Source organism: Strix uralensis, chromosome 2, assembly GCF_047716275.1.
Source record: "Strix uralensis isolate ZFMK-TIS-50842 chromosome 2, bStrUra1, whole genome shotgun sequence".
Lineage (NCBI taxonomy): Eukaryota > Metazoa > Chordata > Aves > Strigiformes > Strigidae > Strix > Strix uralensis.
In genome coordinates, this window is record NC_133973.1 from 5,660,437 (window position 1) to 5,677,725 (window position 17,289).

Here is a 17,289-nt window from a genome sequence, read left to right on the forward strand (position 1 = left end):
CTGCAAGCTGTGACTCAGGACATACAGTTTTCCCAAGCAACCAAGATTGGATTCCCATATAAATTACCAGACTACTAAAAATACCAGGTGATTGAAAGGATCTGCTTTATATAAGCAGAAATGTATATAAATCAGCATTTCATGAAGGCTCACCATCAGGCACCAGCAGGTCTTTTATGGATCTCTTAAACATCTGTTTTTGTCCTCTCTCCCTGACAAGTTGTCTCTCTACATGCACCAGCTGCCTCCGAGGCCGTGAAGCTGCCGGGCAGCCAGCCCTGGAGACTTAGAAAGGTAAAGGCAATTATCACCAGCAAAGAGGAGCACAACATGGCCGAAGGGTGCCTTCCCAGGAGACTGGTGGAGTTCCTCCCAAAGGACGCACAAAATTTGGGCACTAAAACTGTGGGAAGCACTGCAAAAGCCCAAGGCAGGGCCCCAAGGACACGGTGGGCAGATGTGATACAGCCACGACTACTCCTCCATGTTTGATCTCCAGCCTGGGAGCTGCAGTCCCACCACCAGAAGCAGTAGCAATGAGAACCCCTCATCACCATCACGGTAAAAACCCCTGTGATGTGACCCGTGATTTCTTCAGTATCTCCTGCTCAACGTGAGGCAACTAAAAACATTTGTTCTGTCCCCTTTTAAACCTATATCCTCCAGTTGCCAACTGGCTCTTAGTCTTCTCTGCCAATGGCACAATATAGATGGTACTGAGGGACTCTGTTCTGGCAGCACTGCGGTCCCACGGCATTAATCTTGGGTGAAGATGTCTGGTGCTATAAATGCCTCTATATGTATTTCCAAACATTAGATAACATGAGTGATCTGAAACATCCCTAGGCAAAGCTTCTGAATTAGGAACTCAGAAAAAGCTGGACTGCCTCCTGACCTCATGCACTAAGCACTTAGATAACTCAGATGTCAAATTCTCTTTCTACCCAGAATTTTAGCCTGGGAGGATCTGCTCTAATGGTCCTTTCGCAGTGACCAGAGGGGATACTTTACTGAGCTTCCCACGGATAAATTTTTGCTTCAGCTCTTAGATGTTGGGCTATGTCTCCCTTGTGACAGTAGAGTCAAGCCTCAAGATGATTATGTAGCAACCATGACAGTCCAGATGTACTCCTGGGTTCCTTGGACGACCGAACACGCAATCTCCATTAAGAAGTTCCAGCATATAGGATGTGGTCTGCTTATAATTCCCCAAACCATCAACAAAAATTGATAAAAAATATTATTACCAGGCAGGGAAACTGAAGTAGGCAGGGGGAGAGATTGCCCAAGGTCAGCAAGAGAGCCAAGAGCAAAATCAGGCCTCCCATTGCTTGCTGTTAGACACAACCCACTAGGCTGCAGCTGGCAGTGGTGAAGGAGAAATGAGCACTCCCCACAAAGAAGGTGGACAGCCATCACTGTAAATGCTCATCAGTCACCAATTAAACAATGGGTAATAGCAACAGACATCTCCGGACCTGACTGTCCCACTGATAATGGCGATGGGGGTCATGGGCTGGACTGCACATCACAGGCAAAGCCCATCGTGTAGGCTGATGGTAAATCCCTCATCACGTACAAAGCCTCTTAGCATTCCGCAGCAGGCAGCCAGGCTGCAGAGCCCTGCCCTGTCTAGAGCTCTTCTGCCTCGAAGGAACGGTACAGAACTCCTACTCACCCCTTCGTAGCATGGCCTGTTGTGCATGGGCCTCTCAAAGCAGCCCTAAGAATGAGTTCTGACCCCATCATCAGATGGCAAGGTGTTTTGACATTTAATTATCCACCAAGACTGTGGCCTGGCAGTGTATTTTCTTCTCTTTCCAGCCCTCCCATGCATTGCATCTTTATGACAGGCATTAGTTCCAAGCAGAGGGAGATTGCTTTTGTCCTTCCTCTTTTGTGCCTTTTTGCACCAGCTTGTCCTTTCTGGTGAAGAGTCCTTCACTGCACTCCCAATGAGACGCCAGCCCCCATTTGCCACCAACATCCACCAGAGCCCTCTGCCAGGGACCCCCTCAAGATGGATCTCCAGAGCTCTGTCTTAGCTCAGCTTGAGATCTTCAGTATTCAGTGTTGCCTACAGTGAAGAGAGGGCTCTGTGTAAGTAAGGCTCTTGTATTTTCATTTTTCCCCTACGTTGTTTACTTTGGGAAAGTTAAACAGCAGCTGGAGGAGCTCTAATTGCAACCCCAATATTATTTTCTGAACAAGATGCTTATTTTAACACTGTACACAGAAACAATAGGAAGTTCCTCTGAAAGAGATGGCACTGCAGCTTCTTTAAAGTAATTAGTATTTTGGCAGCAGCTATATTCACCCACAGAAAGCAGCTCAGGGTTAAGAATGAAGATGTAAAGAAACATTACTGACCACAGCTCCAGCCTGGCCAGTGCTTCTATTACAAACTTTTATTTTTTCCCTCTAGGAATTTTTCTTTGGGCTGAAACCCAGGATACTGGTCAGAATTACTACTGATCTTTATTACTTTTACTGCTGCAGCTAGGACACGTCTTGAAAACATATATTAAGTTTTGAATTAGATCAGAGATCCTTTCCTTTTTGAACCCTTCCACTGTTTTACTAGTTTGGAACTGCATTGCTCAAATCCCCTTCCCCATTCAGCTGTGCATAATTGTTGACTACCTAATGGAAAAGTATTCTTAATTAATAAAGTACAATAAAGCTTAATAAAGAACAATAGTTTTGCTGCAAGATGTTTGATACCACCTATAGGAATACAGAGCTTGTTTTGACTCTCTTGGTATCTGCAGGGCAGTGTGAACCCTTGTAGAAAAGATCTTTTTCTAGGAAACAGTTTTGCTGTGTCACTGCTATTCACCTCCTGCTTTCTGCAGAGCTTCACAGATTTCATCTCAGGAAAGGCAGCTGAAGTTTGACATCAATAATAGTCCTCTCGGAGCAGGACTCAAGCGTGCTCCAGCAGATCTGGCCAGACTGCAGCACACTTTCCAGACCAGCATCTGTAGAGTCTCAGAAGGCTTTGATCACTAGTGTGGAAAGGAGCAACCTAAAGTTGCTTTGTAAAGTGAAGGACCAGTTGTGGATAATTGTTAAGAAAATAAATAGGATTTGCTGTTTAACGTTGCTTTTCTGCAGTTCTAAAACTGAACCAGGGATGTTGTCAGGAGCCAAAATTTTCTGGATGCCTCATGCTAGTCTGCCTTTGTTACACTCAGGGCCACATAATACAGCAGGAATTGATTTGAGGAAGCATGGAGAACTGAGAGCTTTTGCTGAAAGGAGTTTTCTCATATTTTTATCATGATGATATTTCTGGTTTTGATTGAAAAAATTTATTCAAAATAACAAAACCTGAATCGTTTTCTTCCCCTTTATCCCTCTCACTTTTGCCTCTTGTTTACTCCTCTGTTTGCCTTAGCAACTGATATAAGGAGGAGAAAAGGAGGTGAAAACTAAACAAGCAAAAATATTTTTTTAATAGAAGGAAGAGACGGTGCTTCTGTTTCTGCCAAACAAAACATAAATGTTGCATCAAAACAGAAAATCTGTGAAAGCCGTTGTTGGGGGAAATTTTGTCAGACTGTTTTTATTGGTATTTTTATCATCATCATCATTAACCCACTATGCTTTCAGTGCCACCTCTCACTGCTAGGAAAGACTGATGATTTCTTCAGAAGTCCTGGAGTGGATCCAAAGACCTCCATTCCTGAGACAGCACCAGGCCATAAAAGCAGGAGAGTGTCAAGCAGTGTCGCAAGGGCAATTCCAGCTGTGGAGCTGGTGATTCACTTCTCCTGTCCCTGGACTAATGACCACCTTTTCCTTGTCACATCCTGGTCCTTCACAGCCACAGAGTGCAAACAAGCAACTCTCAAGCAAGAAAGTAATCCTTTGTCAGAAGAAGTCACCTCAAAATATCTAATGAACTAACGTTCTGTCCAAGGGAGATCTCACCCAATCTCTGACTTTTCCCTTCCTCCAAGAATAAGGTATCAGGCAAGGACAAACCAATGCTAACAACATCATCAGCCCTAAGCTGCTAGGGACATCCCCCTGCAAGAAGCTGGGCTGCATGCTGTGCCCCAAGGTCTCCTTAGGGTCATGGGCAAAGGCCAGTACCCTCTGTAGGAAACAGCTTAAACTCAGTGCTGATCAAAGCTGTGGCTGTCTAGACCCTAGGACCAAGAAATACTTTTGCACCTTTGCTTCAGAACAAGGTCAAGATAATGCACAGAGTGACAGCTTCTCCCTCCAAGAGGTCCCAGGGAAGAGACCTCTCACCACAGTATCACATCCTGCAGTTGTGTACCTGTGCATCATGCACGGGGCGTCTAAGAAGTCTGTACAAGCAGTATGCTACGTGATCAGCAAGTCAGAAGAATTTGTCCCAAATCTTTTCACAAATCTAGATGTAGCTGCTGGACAGGTTTCCCAATGTTTGAGAAAGCTGGTGCCAGATGCAATATAGGTCGTCAGACAAAATAGAGATGCTGTTATTTGGAAGAGATTGTGCTGTGAGAAAATATGATAAAAATCTATAAGCTGTCAACTGAAGCGATTTGCTTGACTACTATCAGAGGTGGGAGGGTACAGATAGAGGTAATTCTGCTCTGAGACTGCTCTGCAGCCCAGAAAGACCTTTTCTATCATTGCCTGACAAAAGGGCAGCATTGCTGTCAGGAGCAGATCTCATCCCTGTGACCCCTCTGCAGAAACTATATCTAAGAACAAGGAAACAAAGGTTTCAGCTTTTTAATTTCACTGGTCTTAAAAAATAGGCAGGAGAATTTTAAGTTTAGGGGCTCAGTTTTCCCGCTTTGTCCAAGCTCTTTCTACAGTGAAGTAAAACAAGGAATGGTCAAGGAGTTGATGGAGTCCCACAGGGCAAAGCAAAGGGATGGGAAATGGGGTCTTGCTCTGTGCTGGGGAGGAGTTATACAACGTAAAGAAAAAGCACTTTGACTTTGGTGACTATGGTGCAGAGTGATTTATCATATTTCAAATTTTCATTTGGATTTGAGACAAAGAGATTTTGGCATATTAGCTTCTCCTGTGGGTATATCCCAGACATTCTCAATCCTTGGTGGGACAGACTATCCTGGAAAGAATTAGGCAGGTTGAGGGGTGAGTCACTGCCCTTGTTCCTTCAGCTGATGGGATGTGTTCGGTCCCCAGGGAAATTAATGGAGAAATGCAACCGCCCTATTAATGGGTCCAACAAAAGACCAATATAGACTGATAAACTGAAAGACCGATACAGACAAAACAGCATTAGGCTTTGCCATTTGCCTTGGGCTCATTCAGTTTGTGATCACACAGTGCCTGGTGGACCATGTCATGAGAAAGAGGGAGCTGCTTCTCTGGAGCTGCTTGCAGCAAGACCAACACAGCAACAGAAGGTGGGGATACCACACCTGTGCCTGAGCAAAGACAAACTCACTCCTGACAGTACGACACACAAAGAAAGGAAGGATTAACCATGCGAGGCATTTGTACAGACGTGGATGGGTCCTTCTCCATGGCCTTCACTATGACATTGGTCTGTGAAACTAAAAGGCTGGTTGCAGAAACTGAATTTGATCAGCCCTCATGTGCTGAGGAGAATCACCAAGCAATATGATGGCTGCTTGCACTTCCCTTGGCTTCGGGCCACAGGAAGACTCAAAAGTAAATGAAAGCAAAGTAGGAAGAACATGAACACTCCTGCTCCCAGTGTGCTGTGTACATGCTGCTTGACACAGAGGAGACGAGAGGAAACAAGGAGCAGAGTACCACAGAGTTGGCAGTTGCCATCTGCTAAGCATTGTGCAAGTGGCTGTCACCATGACTGGATCTTCTTGTGAAGATACCTGGAAGAAAGTGAGACATGGTCAGGAGAGAGCAGGGAGAAGACTGAGCAGCAGGTGAAGGAGGCAGGGGAAGTCAAAGTAGGTCAGGGAGTAAAAAGACCTTCAGCAGTGGTAAGAGTGTGGGAGAAGAGGGTTGGGTAGGGCAAAACATCTGCAGATGAGTAGAGGGGAAGAAGATGTGTGTGAGGGGCAGTAGGAGAGCGGGGGAATCAGTCTAAAGGGCCCTGCAAGGATCACACCAGAGGTAGAAATCTTTCATTTAGGGGTTGCAAATGACAATTACACTGGCTGGATTAGGGGGACATGCCACTGTAAACAGAAGTGGTTTATCCAAAGAGCAAACCTCTCTGCCAAGAGGTTATCTAGAGAAGTACGGAGACATTAACTTAGGAGGCAATTTTTAACCTTGGCAGCTGCCTTACCCAGTCTCCCCCAGGCAGATGAAACCTGATGGATACAGGGTTCTGCAATACTAAGGGATATTTCTTGCTTAGTTAATGTTCCTGATTTATACAATGATAACAAGAGCCCATGGAAAGCACTGCTCTGCCATTCTATCTCTATAGGTCAGAAGTTTAAGGCTTTAGTATTGCCATCGGTTTTCTTCTAAACGTTGACATACCCAGGCTGGACACTGTATATCTTTCCCACTAGCTGGCATTCTGCAGCAACAGCCTCATTTGTATTCTGTCTTTTACTTGAGCAAAAAAAACCACTCTGCATTGCCACAACTAAGTACTTCCCCACTGCGATACAGAGATTGCCACAGTCACACTAAATTCAACATGTCCCTGCTAACATATTTTATTCATACTGATGGCCTGCTTCACAGTGTGTTCCCAAAGACTTGCTTTAAAATTTAAGCTACAGACTTCTAACAAAATATATAAAGCAAAATGAAGTGAGTAACTTTTTCTACATAGCTGTACAGTGGAGCTGCCTCTCCTTCAAGGCTGGGTTTGTTTCCCCACACAGGGCTTGAGTGTGTTCCCGTACAAAGGAGAAATTTGTGACTTCTTAAAGAGTTATTGTCTGTAAAGTCCTGCTACTTTTCCAATTAAAAATTAATTTTGGGCTGTGGAGAAGTTTTGGTCTGGATGATGCCACAAAATGAGGCTTCCTCCAAGATCATGGAAGCCTCCAAGAGGACAATGAGTGGACCCCCCTGGGACATGCAAAGTCCCTGACACCAAACCAACTTCTGTCTTGAGGAGCAGGAGCAGCCATATCTGTTGGGGATTAAAGTCTCACTGGCCCCTCTTGGTTGGATCTTCGGACAGTAGCCTTTTCCTCACACTGATTTTGTTTGTGAAAGGAAATCCAGCTAAACCCATGAGGTAACTTCAGGTAAGGTGTTGCAGGGAATCTGATGGCTTTGTGGGCCAGAGCCATTTTTCATAGGGCTGTCAGCAAGTCCAGGGTTTCACCCGTGGGTCTGGGGAACTTACAGGAGCATCCTCCAGGTACAATAAAGGCTGTGTAACATTTGGCCCTGAGTCATGGCACTCTGTCACACATTGGATACTGGGGGGTGGGAAGTATCTGGGCTAAACTAGACTCTTTCCACAGCCTGTGGGGAAAGACAGGATCTCCAGGGGATGGCTCACAGCCTCTCAGGGCCTTTTAGGGTAGGAGGACTCACCATCCGAAACTCCCTCCATCGTGTCAGAGGCAGACAGCAGGCACCGCTACTTTTTCGACGCTCAAACTGAACAAGGCAGATGTGTCCTTTCTTTTGTGGGCAGAGCAAAACACCTGGGGAGAAATGCGGAAAAAAGAAACGTCAGCTGCTGGTGGTGATTTGTGTCAGGAGCAGCAGGCCAGAAAAGATCCCTCCCTTTACCCTGCGTGAGACATTTCCTGCAACGCTTGAGTTTCCTCTCCCTGACTCTCATTAGCAACTGCTTTTTGAATTTTCACTGGCATCAGTATGAGCCCACCCTTGGTGCCACATACACTCCTGACGGTCACGAGATTGAGCACTGCTCCATGAGTGAGTGCAGTCCAGGGATGGCAAGACTGGGCTGCTCCATGGGGCAAGCAAGCTGCAAACCAAACAAGGTGCTCAGGGCAGGTCTAGTGGCCATAACCACCATCAGCCACAGCCCAGTGATGTCCAGGCAAGGCCAAAGTGACAAGGAAGTCTGAGGTCAAGTCGGGAACTCGAACCACTGCGGTCCAAGGCTAGACACAACACACACTTGGCACAGCTTAGGCAAGAGCTTAGGCCAAGGGACTGAGCTTCAATGCTGCTCCTGGGCCAGCAGGTGATGCAGGGTCTAGAGGATGCTGGTCAGGGCAATGACAGCTTGCTGGTGTACTCTGGTTCCTGACAGCCATCATGAGGGGATGCCTAGGAACAGCATTACCTCTTGGCTAGTTAAGCACTTCTAACACTTAGCCAGTAACAGAACCTAACTTCAGGCATTCAGCTTTCTAATTGCCACCATACTTTATTCTAAGACCTCTTCCTCTCCCACTCTTCAACATTACATGACTATTAATAGCCTCTCCTGCGAGGAGCTGGAAGCAGAAGGGGAGCTAAGAAAATTATATTATGAAATGCTACAATCAATGACCTGCAAAGGAGTGGAGATGTTTACTGCCAGCTTCTCCGTCTCCAACCAGAGCCTTCCAGGCGGCACCAGCTCCCCAGCTCAGGCAGCTCAACTGCAGCTATAATTCAGTGTGAGTCAAAAATTTTATTTCAGCAGGAAAAGCTGAAACAGCAGAGGGCTTCTTGTCACTGTCTCTGGACAAGCCCAGGAGAGGCAGAAATGGTTTGTTTAATGCTGTCTCTCATTATTCCTGGCACTTTATGACTCATTAAGTGTCCTAGTTTTGTAACTAACTCCTGCTGAGCTCAACATTTGATACACATTTATGGGTGGCCTGTTGGCTGTAATAGCGATTGAACTATTCATAATTCCTGTAACCATGTTAACTCCTTCCTTTTTGTGCCAGGCTTCCTTTAAACAACTGAGATAAAGATACTGGGGACTTCAGTTCTTAATGCAGAATGAATTACATTTATCTGGACAACTTATTAACATGGCTATGTGCTGCAATTTGACACACTTGTTCTGAGCTCAGATAAACTATGCTGTGTCCTAATACCTTTTATGCTGCTCCCCTTCCACACCTACTAAGCTTTTTACCATGGCTGTATCCATGCAGACGGATGTCTGATACCAGTTCCCCTCAGAAAAAGGCCAGAGCACACACATCAGTATTCATTCATTTGTATGGAACAGCAACAGGAGCCAAATGACCCTTCTTGCCCATTACAGGTGGGAATTAGAAGTAAGGGACCTCTGTTCAGGAACCTTCTTGTGATATGAGTGATCTTGTCAGCTTCTTCCCTGTTTTCCAGCTTGCTTTCTTTGCAAAAGGTCAGTGAGAATTCAAAACAGAGCCCAGCAACATGTTGACCCAGCCTGACAACTGATGCAAACAGGGCAACCGCAAGCGCTCACCACAAGTTTGACAGACACAAGTGTTTTTCAAAATGACATCACATTTAACCTCTCTCTTCTGAAAGTGTCCTGCATGAACACCTCGGAGATAGGTAGACAGGTCTGCGTTTTAGGTTAATTTTTCTTTCATTCACTTGAAGCACACAGTCACTTAGCCTGGCCACTCTGAAAAGATGTGACTTTGTGTATAGTCAAACAAATCCAGTCTGTGTATATTTTGGAGCATGATGGAAAAGTCACCAACAAAATCACACAGGTCTAAACTGAAGGTCAGTATCTTTAAACTGGAGTTGGAAGTTATTTGCAGCTTCAGCTAAAGAGTCTGTCATAGAAGTGTGTCTGATTTCAGACTAATTGGGATGAGAATGCTCTCAGAAATTCAGCGGTTTGTAGGACAGTATTCAAGATGGCTTTGTAACTGTGCCCGGCTGGGATGGAGTTAACCTTCTTCACAGCAGCCCGTCTGCTGCCATGCCTTGCATCTGTGCCTAAAACAGCACTGGTAACACACCAGTGTTTTGGCTATTGCTGAGCAGTGCTTGCACAGCATCAAGGCTTTCTCTCCAATGCCCCATCACTGACTTCAAAGGTCTGTAGGCTGGAGATGGGCAAGAAGTTGGGAGGGGAAATAACCGGGACAGCTGACCCAAACCAAAGGGATATCCCATACCAGATGACATCATGCTCAGAAATAAAAAGCTGAGGGAAAGGAGGATGATGGGAAGACACTTGTGGTGATGTCGTTTGTCTTCCCAAGCAACTGCTACACATACTGAGGCCCTGCTTCCCAAAAAGTAGCTGGACATCTGACTGCTGATGGGACGTAGTGAATTATTTCCTCTTTTTGTTTTGCTTCTGTTTGCAGCTTTTGCTTTTCTTAATAACTACTTATCTCAACCCATGAGCTTTTCCATGTCATTTTCTCCCCCTTGTCTTTTGAGGAAGAGGAGTGAGAGAACAGCTGGATGGGCATCTGGCAGCCAGTCAAGGTCAACCCTCCACAGGGTTCTGGACAAAGATTGATTTTCTTGACTGGTTTTTCCATTTTGGTTACTGCTGACCACAAAGAAAACAGATGATGTAAACTTCAAAGGCATTTTCATATGAGAACTGTCAATTTGTCTCAATACTGCCAACCTCAAACATTCAACAATAATCAGTCCTGATTAAAAAGAAGAAAAACACTTGGGGTCTTACCTTTTGAGTCTTGGTGTTTGAGCCCACAAGGACGTGGTTTTATGACCAGCATATTCTAGTTCAAGCCTGTGTTGCCCTACTGAGAGTGGCCCCACTCTCACTAGTGCCTGTTTTATATTCCTGCTGCTTGTCTTAGGTCAACACTAGCAGTCAGGAGGAGAGTCAAACAAGATTCATGATCTGGCTGGCAAAAGCAGGGACAAGAAGGGTCTCGTTCATTCTCACAGTCTTTTGTTTCAAAGGTGGTTTGCAGTAGCAGCAGTTCAGTCTGCCATAGGGTGGCCCAGAAGGAGCAGATGACGCAGGAAGTCTGCACAGGAGTCCAGTTTGTCACCGCAGCATTTCTCACTGTGTGCAGCAGTTCCTGTCAGCAGGAAAAAAAAAAACAATCACTGATTTCAGTCAAGTGCTTTGACTGCAGTATTTCTGTCTTCGTCCTATATCGCTTTATGCCAGGTTTAGACACTTACTACCAGAATCTCAGGCTTTTGCTGAAGGACAGCGTTTTAAAGTTAAGAGACGTGGCTGTTATGAAGTGAAGAAAATGCCCAAAATCACCTCTGGAGGAGTAAAAACAACAAATTGCAATGCACAGGCTTGAATGTCAGAGAATACACTTCTCTGGAAGGGATTTAGTTATTTTCTTACTCCATAAAACAAGTGACATCTCTCAGAAAAGAGTCCCTGTGGGGAACTTGATCCTTTGGGAGAGAGGATAAGTTAGTGATTAGAGATGAAATGCAAAGGTGTTTTCAGCATAGTGGCTGGCTGCGCGATTTTCTAATACAGTACATTACGCTGTTAATGGAAATGTAGCTTTGCACCTTCTGTTTTTCTCCCAGTAGAATTAAATTCAGCACTGTTTGCATGCCAAGCATGCACACTCACAGCTGTGAGCTCTGGGGAGAGGGAGAAGGCACAGCTTGGACCTGCACAGATAAAATCACAAAGAGTCTGCAACAGGGCTGGGAGCTGAACCCACTGCCTTTGCCAAGTGACTTCACCACAAGACCATCTTTGCTCCTGCCCATAGGAACTGTCCCACACCATAACAGACAGACCTCAGGAGCCAGCAGATTGGGGGGAAAGCACCTGGCAGTTTTGGAGTCCTTTGGAAGATGTGCAGGGACAAGAGTTTTCTGTTCTACTCCGTGATGCAGCAAAGAGGGGAAACCCACCCGCCATTTTCCACAGAGCAGCTATCCCTTCCCAGTATGTTAATGCAACCTGCACACCCCTGTTCCTGCCAGGAATCTCTGTTTCAAGGCTGCATGTGTCATTTATTAAGAAATAAGAGAGAGCAGGGAGGAACAGCTTTTAAAGAAGTAGGCCATGCATGGGCAGGGAAAGACAGGCTGCCAAGTCTCTGGGAACCCTCAGAGATGAAAGTACCACAGGAGTGCCACATGGCAGTGCTGCTGGCATACCTACCGTGCTGCTAAAGTGGCTCGCCACATGCCGGTTATGGAGAGAGACAATCGTGGTGCTGGAGACTCGGAGCTCACTAAAGCTGATGGTCACAAAGTGGGAAGGTAAAGGGAGTAAATTGTTTGGTGCAACAGAAGCCACTGTCCCAAGCTGAAAGCCCTGGGAAACAAAGCAACAGGGCATGTAAGTACTTCCTTGGGAGCTGACTCCGAATGAAGCAGCTTGGTTTTCACTTGGATTTGCAGCTGCATGTTTGTGAAGAAAACAAAGGTGGAAAAGCTGAAGAAACACCGGGAGAGAGTTTCTGAGAGGACTGCAGACTTGTACTAGAGAGAGGAAAAACTACCTGCTGCTGGGGGGCTGTGCTCAAGGTACACAAACTGCAGAAATATCCAACTTATATTTCATCCTGCTGGAAGCAAGCTGCAAAGCCCCAGCTCCTAATGAGCTGCTCAGACCAAGAGGAGATCATCTATTTTCCAAGTGCTTAGATAAAATAAGGGTGAAATCATAAGATGCGAGGCAGAGCTTCTGCTCTATTACTGTGGTGCCAAAGCACAACATCTTAAATAAAGTCAGCAATATTATTTTGTGTGTGCTTAGGAGCAAACTGTAATCTCCCATCCAACATTACCTGAGTCTGTAGAGTTACCCCAGTGTAAATGAGGCCATAACTATCTATACACAGCCATTAACTTACTTGGTTCCAATCAGCGTAACTGCTATCATTGCTTTGTATACCGAAAGAAGAAAAAACAGCAGAAAACTTGTTTACTGGCAACTTTGTTTCCAGAAAGACAACTTGCATCTGTTTTTCACATCTCTGGAGAAGAAAGCTCTTAATACCAACAAGACAGAACCTTCCTAAAGAGCTTGCTTTCTTCGCCTCGTGTTCATCAGCAGAGGGTAATTTGTGAACCTGTCAGTTAAAGTTCATCAGGGTGGTGAGTCACCACATGATAATCCTAAAGGTTATCTGGCAGCTTATCCAACCAGCCTGGCCTTGATTGAAGAATCAAAGAGACAATCTGAAGCTGAAAGTCAATAAACAGCAGGATTTTGCAACTTCCAGCTGACCTGCGACACACCACTTATGTAATAGTATTTTGTTGAAATCACAGAATCATCAAGGTTGGAAAAGACCTTGAAGATCCTCCAGTCCAACCATTAACCTCACACTGACCGTTCCCAACTCCACCAGATCCCTCAGCGCTGGGTCAACCCGACTCTTCAACCCCTCCAGGGATAGAGACTCCCCCCCTGCCCTGGGCAGCCCATTCCAACGCTCAACAACCCCTTCTGCAAAGAAATACTTCCTAAGAGCCAGTCTAACCCTGCCCTGGCGCAGCTTGAGGCCATTCCCTCTTGTCCTGGCACTTGTTCCTTGGGTCAAGAGACTCATCCCCCCTCTCTGCACCCTCCTTTCAGGGAGTTGTAGAGGGCCATGAGGTCTCCCCTCAGCCTCCTCTTCTCCAGACTAAACCCCCCCAGTTCCCTCAGCCGCTCCCCATCAGACCTGTGCTCCAGACCCTGCACCAGCTTCGTTGCCCTTCTCTGGACACACTCGAGTCATTCAATGGCCTTTTTGTAGTGAGGCAAACGTGCATGGTCTAGGGCTGCGACAGGGAGCGCAGCGATGGCCGCCCCGTTACTCCCGGAGCACACAACAAACTCGGCAGCACAATCCCCCTCACTCCTCAGCTCTGCCCGGGAGGCCCTTTTCTTTTCAGGGGGAAGGGGACAGGCCATTGAACCTGCCGGGACTGTTGTCAGCAAGGGTCCAACCCTCCCTTCAGGTGACCACCCCTCAGCCAAGCATCAGCCCCCCCTACCCTCCCGCTCCCCCCTCAGGGCGGGGAGGACTCTGGCGGGCCGGCAGGGGGCGCGGCGGCGGCGCGCGCCCGGCGCGGGGCGGGGCTCCTCCCGCGGCTGCGCGTGGGCAGAGCGTGGCGGCGCCGGGTCCCCAAGATGGCGGCGGGGCCGCCTCCCACCGCCGCCGAGGCGTACCGGCCCAACCGCTACGTCTCGCTGCCGGCCGAGCTCGACCCCAACACCTACGACCTGTCGTCGGAGAAGCGCCGTGCCGAGGCCGAACGCTTGGCTCTCCGCGCCCGCCTCAAGCGGCAGTATCAGCTGCAGCTCAACAACCCCAACCCTCCGGCCGTCATCGTGAGTGGGGAGGGAGGGGGGGCCTGGGGTTGGGGCGAGGGGTTTGTCTGCCTCACCCGGCGTCCCGGAGCGGGGCCCGGGCCTGGGGCCGTGCCGGCGGGGCGCTGCCCTGCCTTGGCCCTGCTCTCCCCGTGACCTTGACGCCCTTCCCGGCTGGGCCGGGAGGCTCCCGGGCCTTTGTAGGCCGCAGCCCAGCGGCGGGGGCAGACGGGCCCGCGCTGAGTTGAGGGGCCGTTGCAAGGCCGCTGGGGCCTCACTGCGATTTTCTTTCCAACCCAGGAAGATCCTGCCTTGGTCCGCTGGTCCTATGCTAGGACACAGAACGTCTACCCGACTTTCCGCCCGACACCGAAGACGTCCTTTCTAGGAGCTCTTTATGCGATAGGCCCTATCGTCTTCTGGATTGCTGTCTTAAAAGCTGACAGGGTAAGTCAGTTGACGACACTGAACCAGGTAAACACCGAACTGTAAAATGTAGATTTGCCTGGAGACTTAATTGGTGGGATTCTCTTGCACCGTTAAAGTAATGAGGGAAGGAAGGGTGATGCAGAGCCTGTGATCTCAAAGCCTCATAACTGGTTGCCAGGTCCTGTTGTGCTGAGAGCACTGTATTGTACCCTTGGGTACAGCCAGTCACAGTTTCCCTGAGCAGGATAGTTTGCTATCATAAAGCTCTTGGTGGCACTGACAGTGTAAACTAATCATAAGAGACTATTTTCAGCTGTTGACATGCAGTAACTGCACTTTCTAAAATAAATAGGGAGCTTAATGGATGACAGGCCTAGCAATGTCTCTGTGATGTGCTTGACCATTTCTCTAATTTCATGAAGCAGATGGGGAGGAGTACTTATGCTGATTGCAGCGTCTGATCTCAGCTGGATGTTTAAGATTTTGGAAGGTTTATCTTGCTTCTGTTCTAATTCCGGAATTGTAGGCATCAGCATCGGAGCAATGGTAGATCATTCTGAAAAAACTTGATTATATACATACATAAGAAGATGCTAGGTGACTGGCAGACAGTGGCTGTTTTTACTAGTGAATTTGTGGCTATTGTAAAACGCTTTTATTTCCCTGTTTTGCACAATAATAGCATCTTTAGATCAAGGCATAAACAGAGAAGCACAAACATCAGTTAAAATGAACAGAATATTTGTAGAGGATGTTGTTTCCTAGGATGAACCAAAAATACAGGTTTTGGGAAACATGCAGAGCATGTTAATATAAATGTTTTTGAGACTTCAGCATCTCTGCAGTATTTTGTCATGCTGGTTTGGTTTTGTTCGTGAGGCTACACTTGGGTTTGGCCACCTAGTGTGACTTAGCATGCGAGTGCTTGAAAATAAACCTGTGCCTGAGAATATTTAAGCTGAAGTCTTTAAAGTAGTCTCTAGGACAGTCTGTTTTCCTTTATTCCAGCTCCTTTACTGATGTTTGGGGATTTTTCTTGGTTATCTGGTAGTATATAAAGCACTGTATCTATTATACTTTTCTCTGAGGAGTGTTGTGTTTCTGGGTAAGCAAGAAATAAATTGCTGAATCTTAAGCAAGTCTCCTGGTTTTATCCAGCAGAAGGAATCTGGGCAGTATCTGCAGTGTCCGTGTAGTGTAACAAGAAAGGTATGTGACTGCAGAGTGAGATACAAAAGAGCTGAAAGTGAACACGGGCACATATAGGCAAGTCACTAAGTTTTTCCGTAATTAGATCTGTAAAATGGATTATTTTCAGCCAGAAGGAGGAGGTAGAAACTACATGTATAAATTAAGTGATGCAACTAGTTTGGTGAAAAATACATCACAGGAATTGGTCTCTGCTGGTCTGTGAGGGTGGCTAGATGGGCAGAGAGGTCAATCTGAGCGCATCTTCCCTAGCTGGTAGGTGAAGCTAAATGCCTTGTTCTTTTTTACTTTTTAACCACAACAGCTGTTACCAGAGTTTGTGCTTACAGAATCGTTTAGGTTGGAAAAGACCCTTAAGATCATACGTGGTGCTATCTTCCTGTAGTCCATGTTGAAATACTAGAGCTGCTTTACTTTTATCACAGGTTGAGTGAAACTTCTTCTCCAATAGGATAATGATGAATGTTCTCTCTCTTCTGCAGGATCGTAAAGAGAAGCTTATCCAAGAGGGTAAATACAAGCGACCATTGAGTGTGTTGTAAGTTCCTGGAATTGCAGTGCTGTTCATGGCATATAAATAAAATAAGATAAATTGTGCGCTGACGTTTTTCCTTCATAAGAATAAATCTTAGTTGCTTGTTGGTTGTCTTGCATCTTTAGCAATTATGGAAAGTGCAAAAATGCAGGGTCTTTATGTCTTAACAAGATAGATACAGAGATGGTGCCCTGCACTCAACCAGTGTACTCTTCTGGTCTACATACAGAGGCTCCTTTTAAACTGTGGAAGTTACTGCTGAAGTTCAAAATTAGTAGCAGGCTAAAATGTTAAGGAAGCCCAAAGCAGTTTCCTACAGAACTACTGCTTGTCTACTAGGCGTTTCTTCCTGGTGTCAGTTTGACTATGTAGTTTGCCCTAATCAGATAATAGGCAAGTTCTGTGATACACTCTTAATAACTTCAGGAGCCTGCCTGACTGCTCTCAATAAGCTGAGTTAATGTTTCTTTTCTGTAATAAAATATAAGCCTAAACCATGTATTTGTTCATTGCAATAAACTTCTGGATAAAATTACTGTGCCAGCCTTGGAAATAGTGAGCTGAACATTGTCATGCTATATGTGAGTAGCATTTCCACCAATTCTGTGATTCCTGTGGGAGACAAGAAGTAAAAACATGAGGATTTTTTTTTTTTGATGCTGATTCTGTTACAGTATAGGAGAATTCCCTTTCACCCCTGCAAATGGGCCATGATAAAAAAAAAACCACCGAGCGTAACAGCCTTGTGCCCGCAAAGATGCCTTCTCTGCTTATTGTTACAAGAACACAAGTCTTTTCTGCCCGGGTCAACTGGTATAGGGGGTTCTGCATTTGTTACTGTCAAAGTACCCAAATGCGAGTGCAAGGAAAAGATTTCTAGTTCAGACTTGGAATTTTCACATGGCCTGTAGGTGCCATCATGATCCCAGCAACAGCTCTCATTCTTCAGACATTGTATGGGAGCAGTTTTTTCCCAGATGCTGATCTCAATACCAAAAGCTCGGTCTGGTGCAAAAGCTGAAAACTTCCCTCTGCC

The 17,289-nt window shown here is 46.3% G+C and overlaps 1 protein-coding gene across 1 annotated transcript; it reads left to right on the forward strand.

Moving 5' to 3' along the window:
* The first annotated feature begins 13,848 nt into the window (after window positions 1–13,848).
* NDUFB4 (NADH:ubiquinone oxidoreductase subunit B4) lies at window positions 13,849–16,315 on the forward strand. Its single transcript, XM_074853406.1, has 3 exons — window positions 13,849–14,101; window positions 14,381–14,527; window positions 16,201–16,315. Exons 1-3 carry the CDS (start codon window positions 13,901–13,903, stop codon window positions 16,258–16,260), a joined length of 408 nt encoding a protein of 135 aa, XP_074709507.1. The 5' UTR covers window positions 13,849–13,900; the 3' UTR covers window positions 16,261–16,315.
* The last annotated feature ends 974 nt before the right edge of the window (window positions 16,316–17,289 follow it).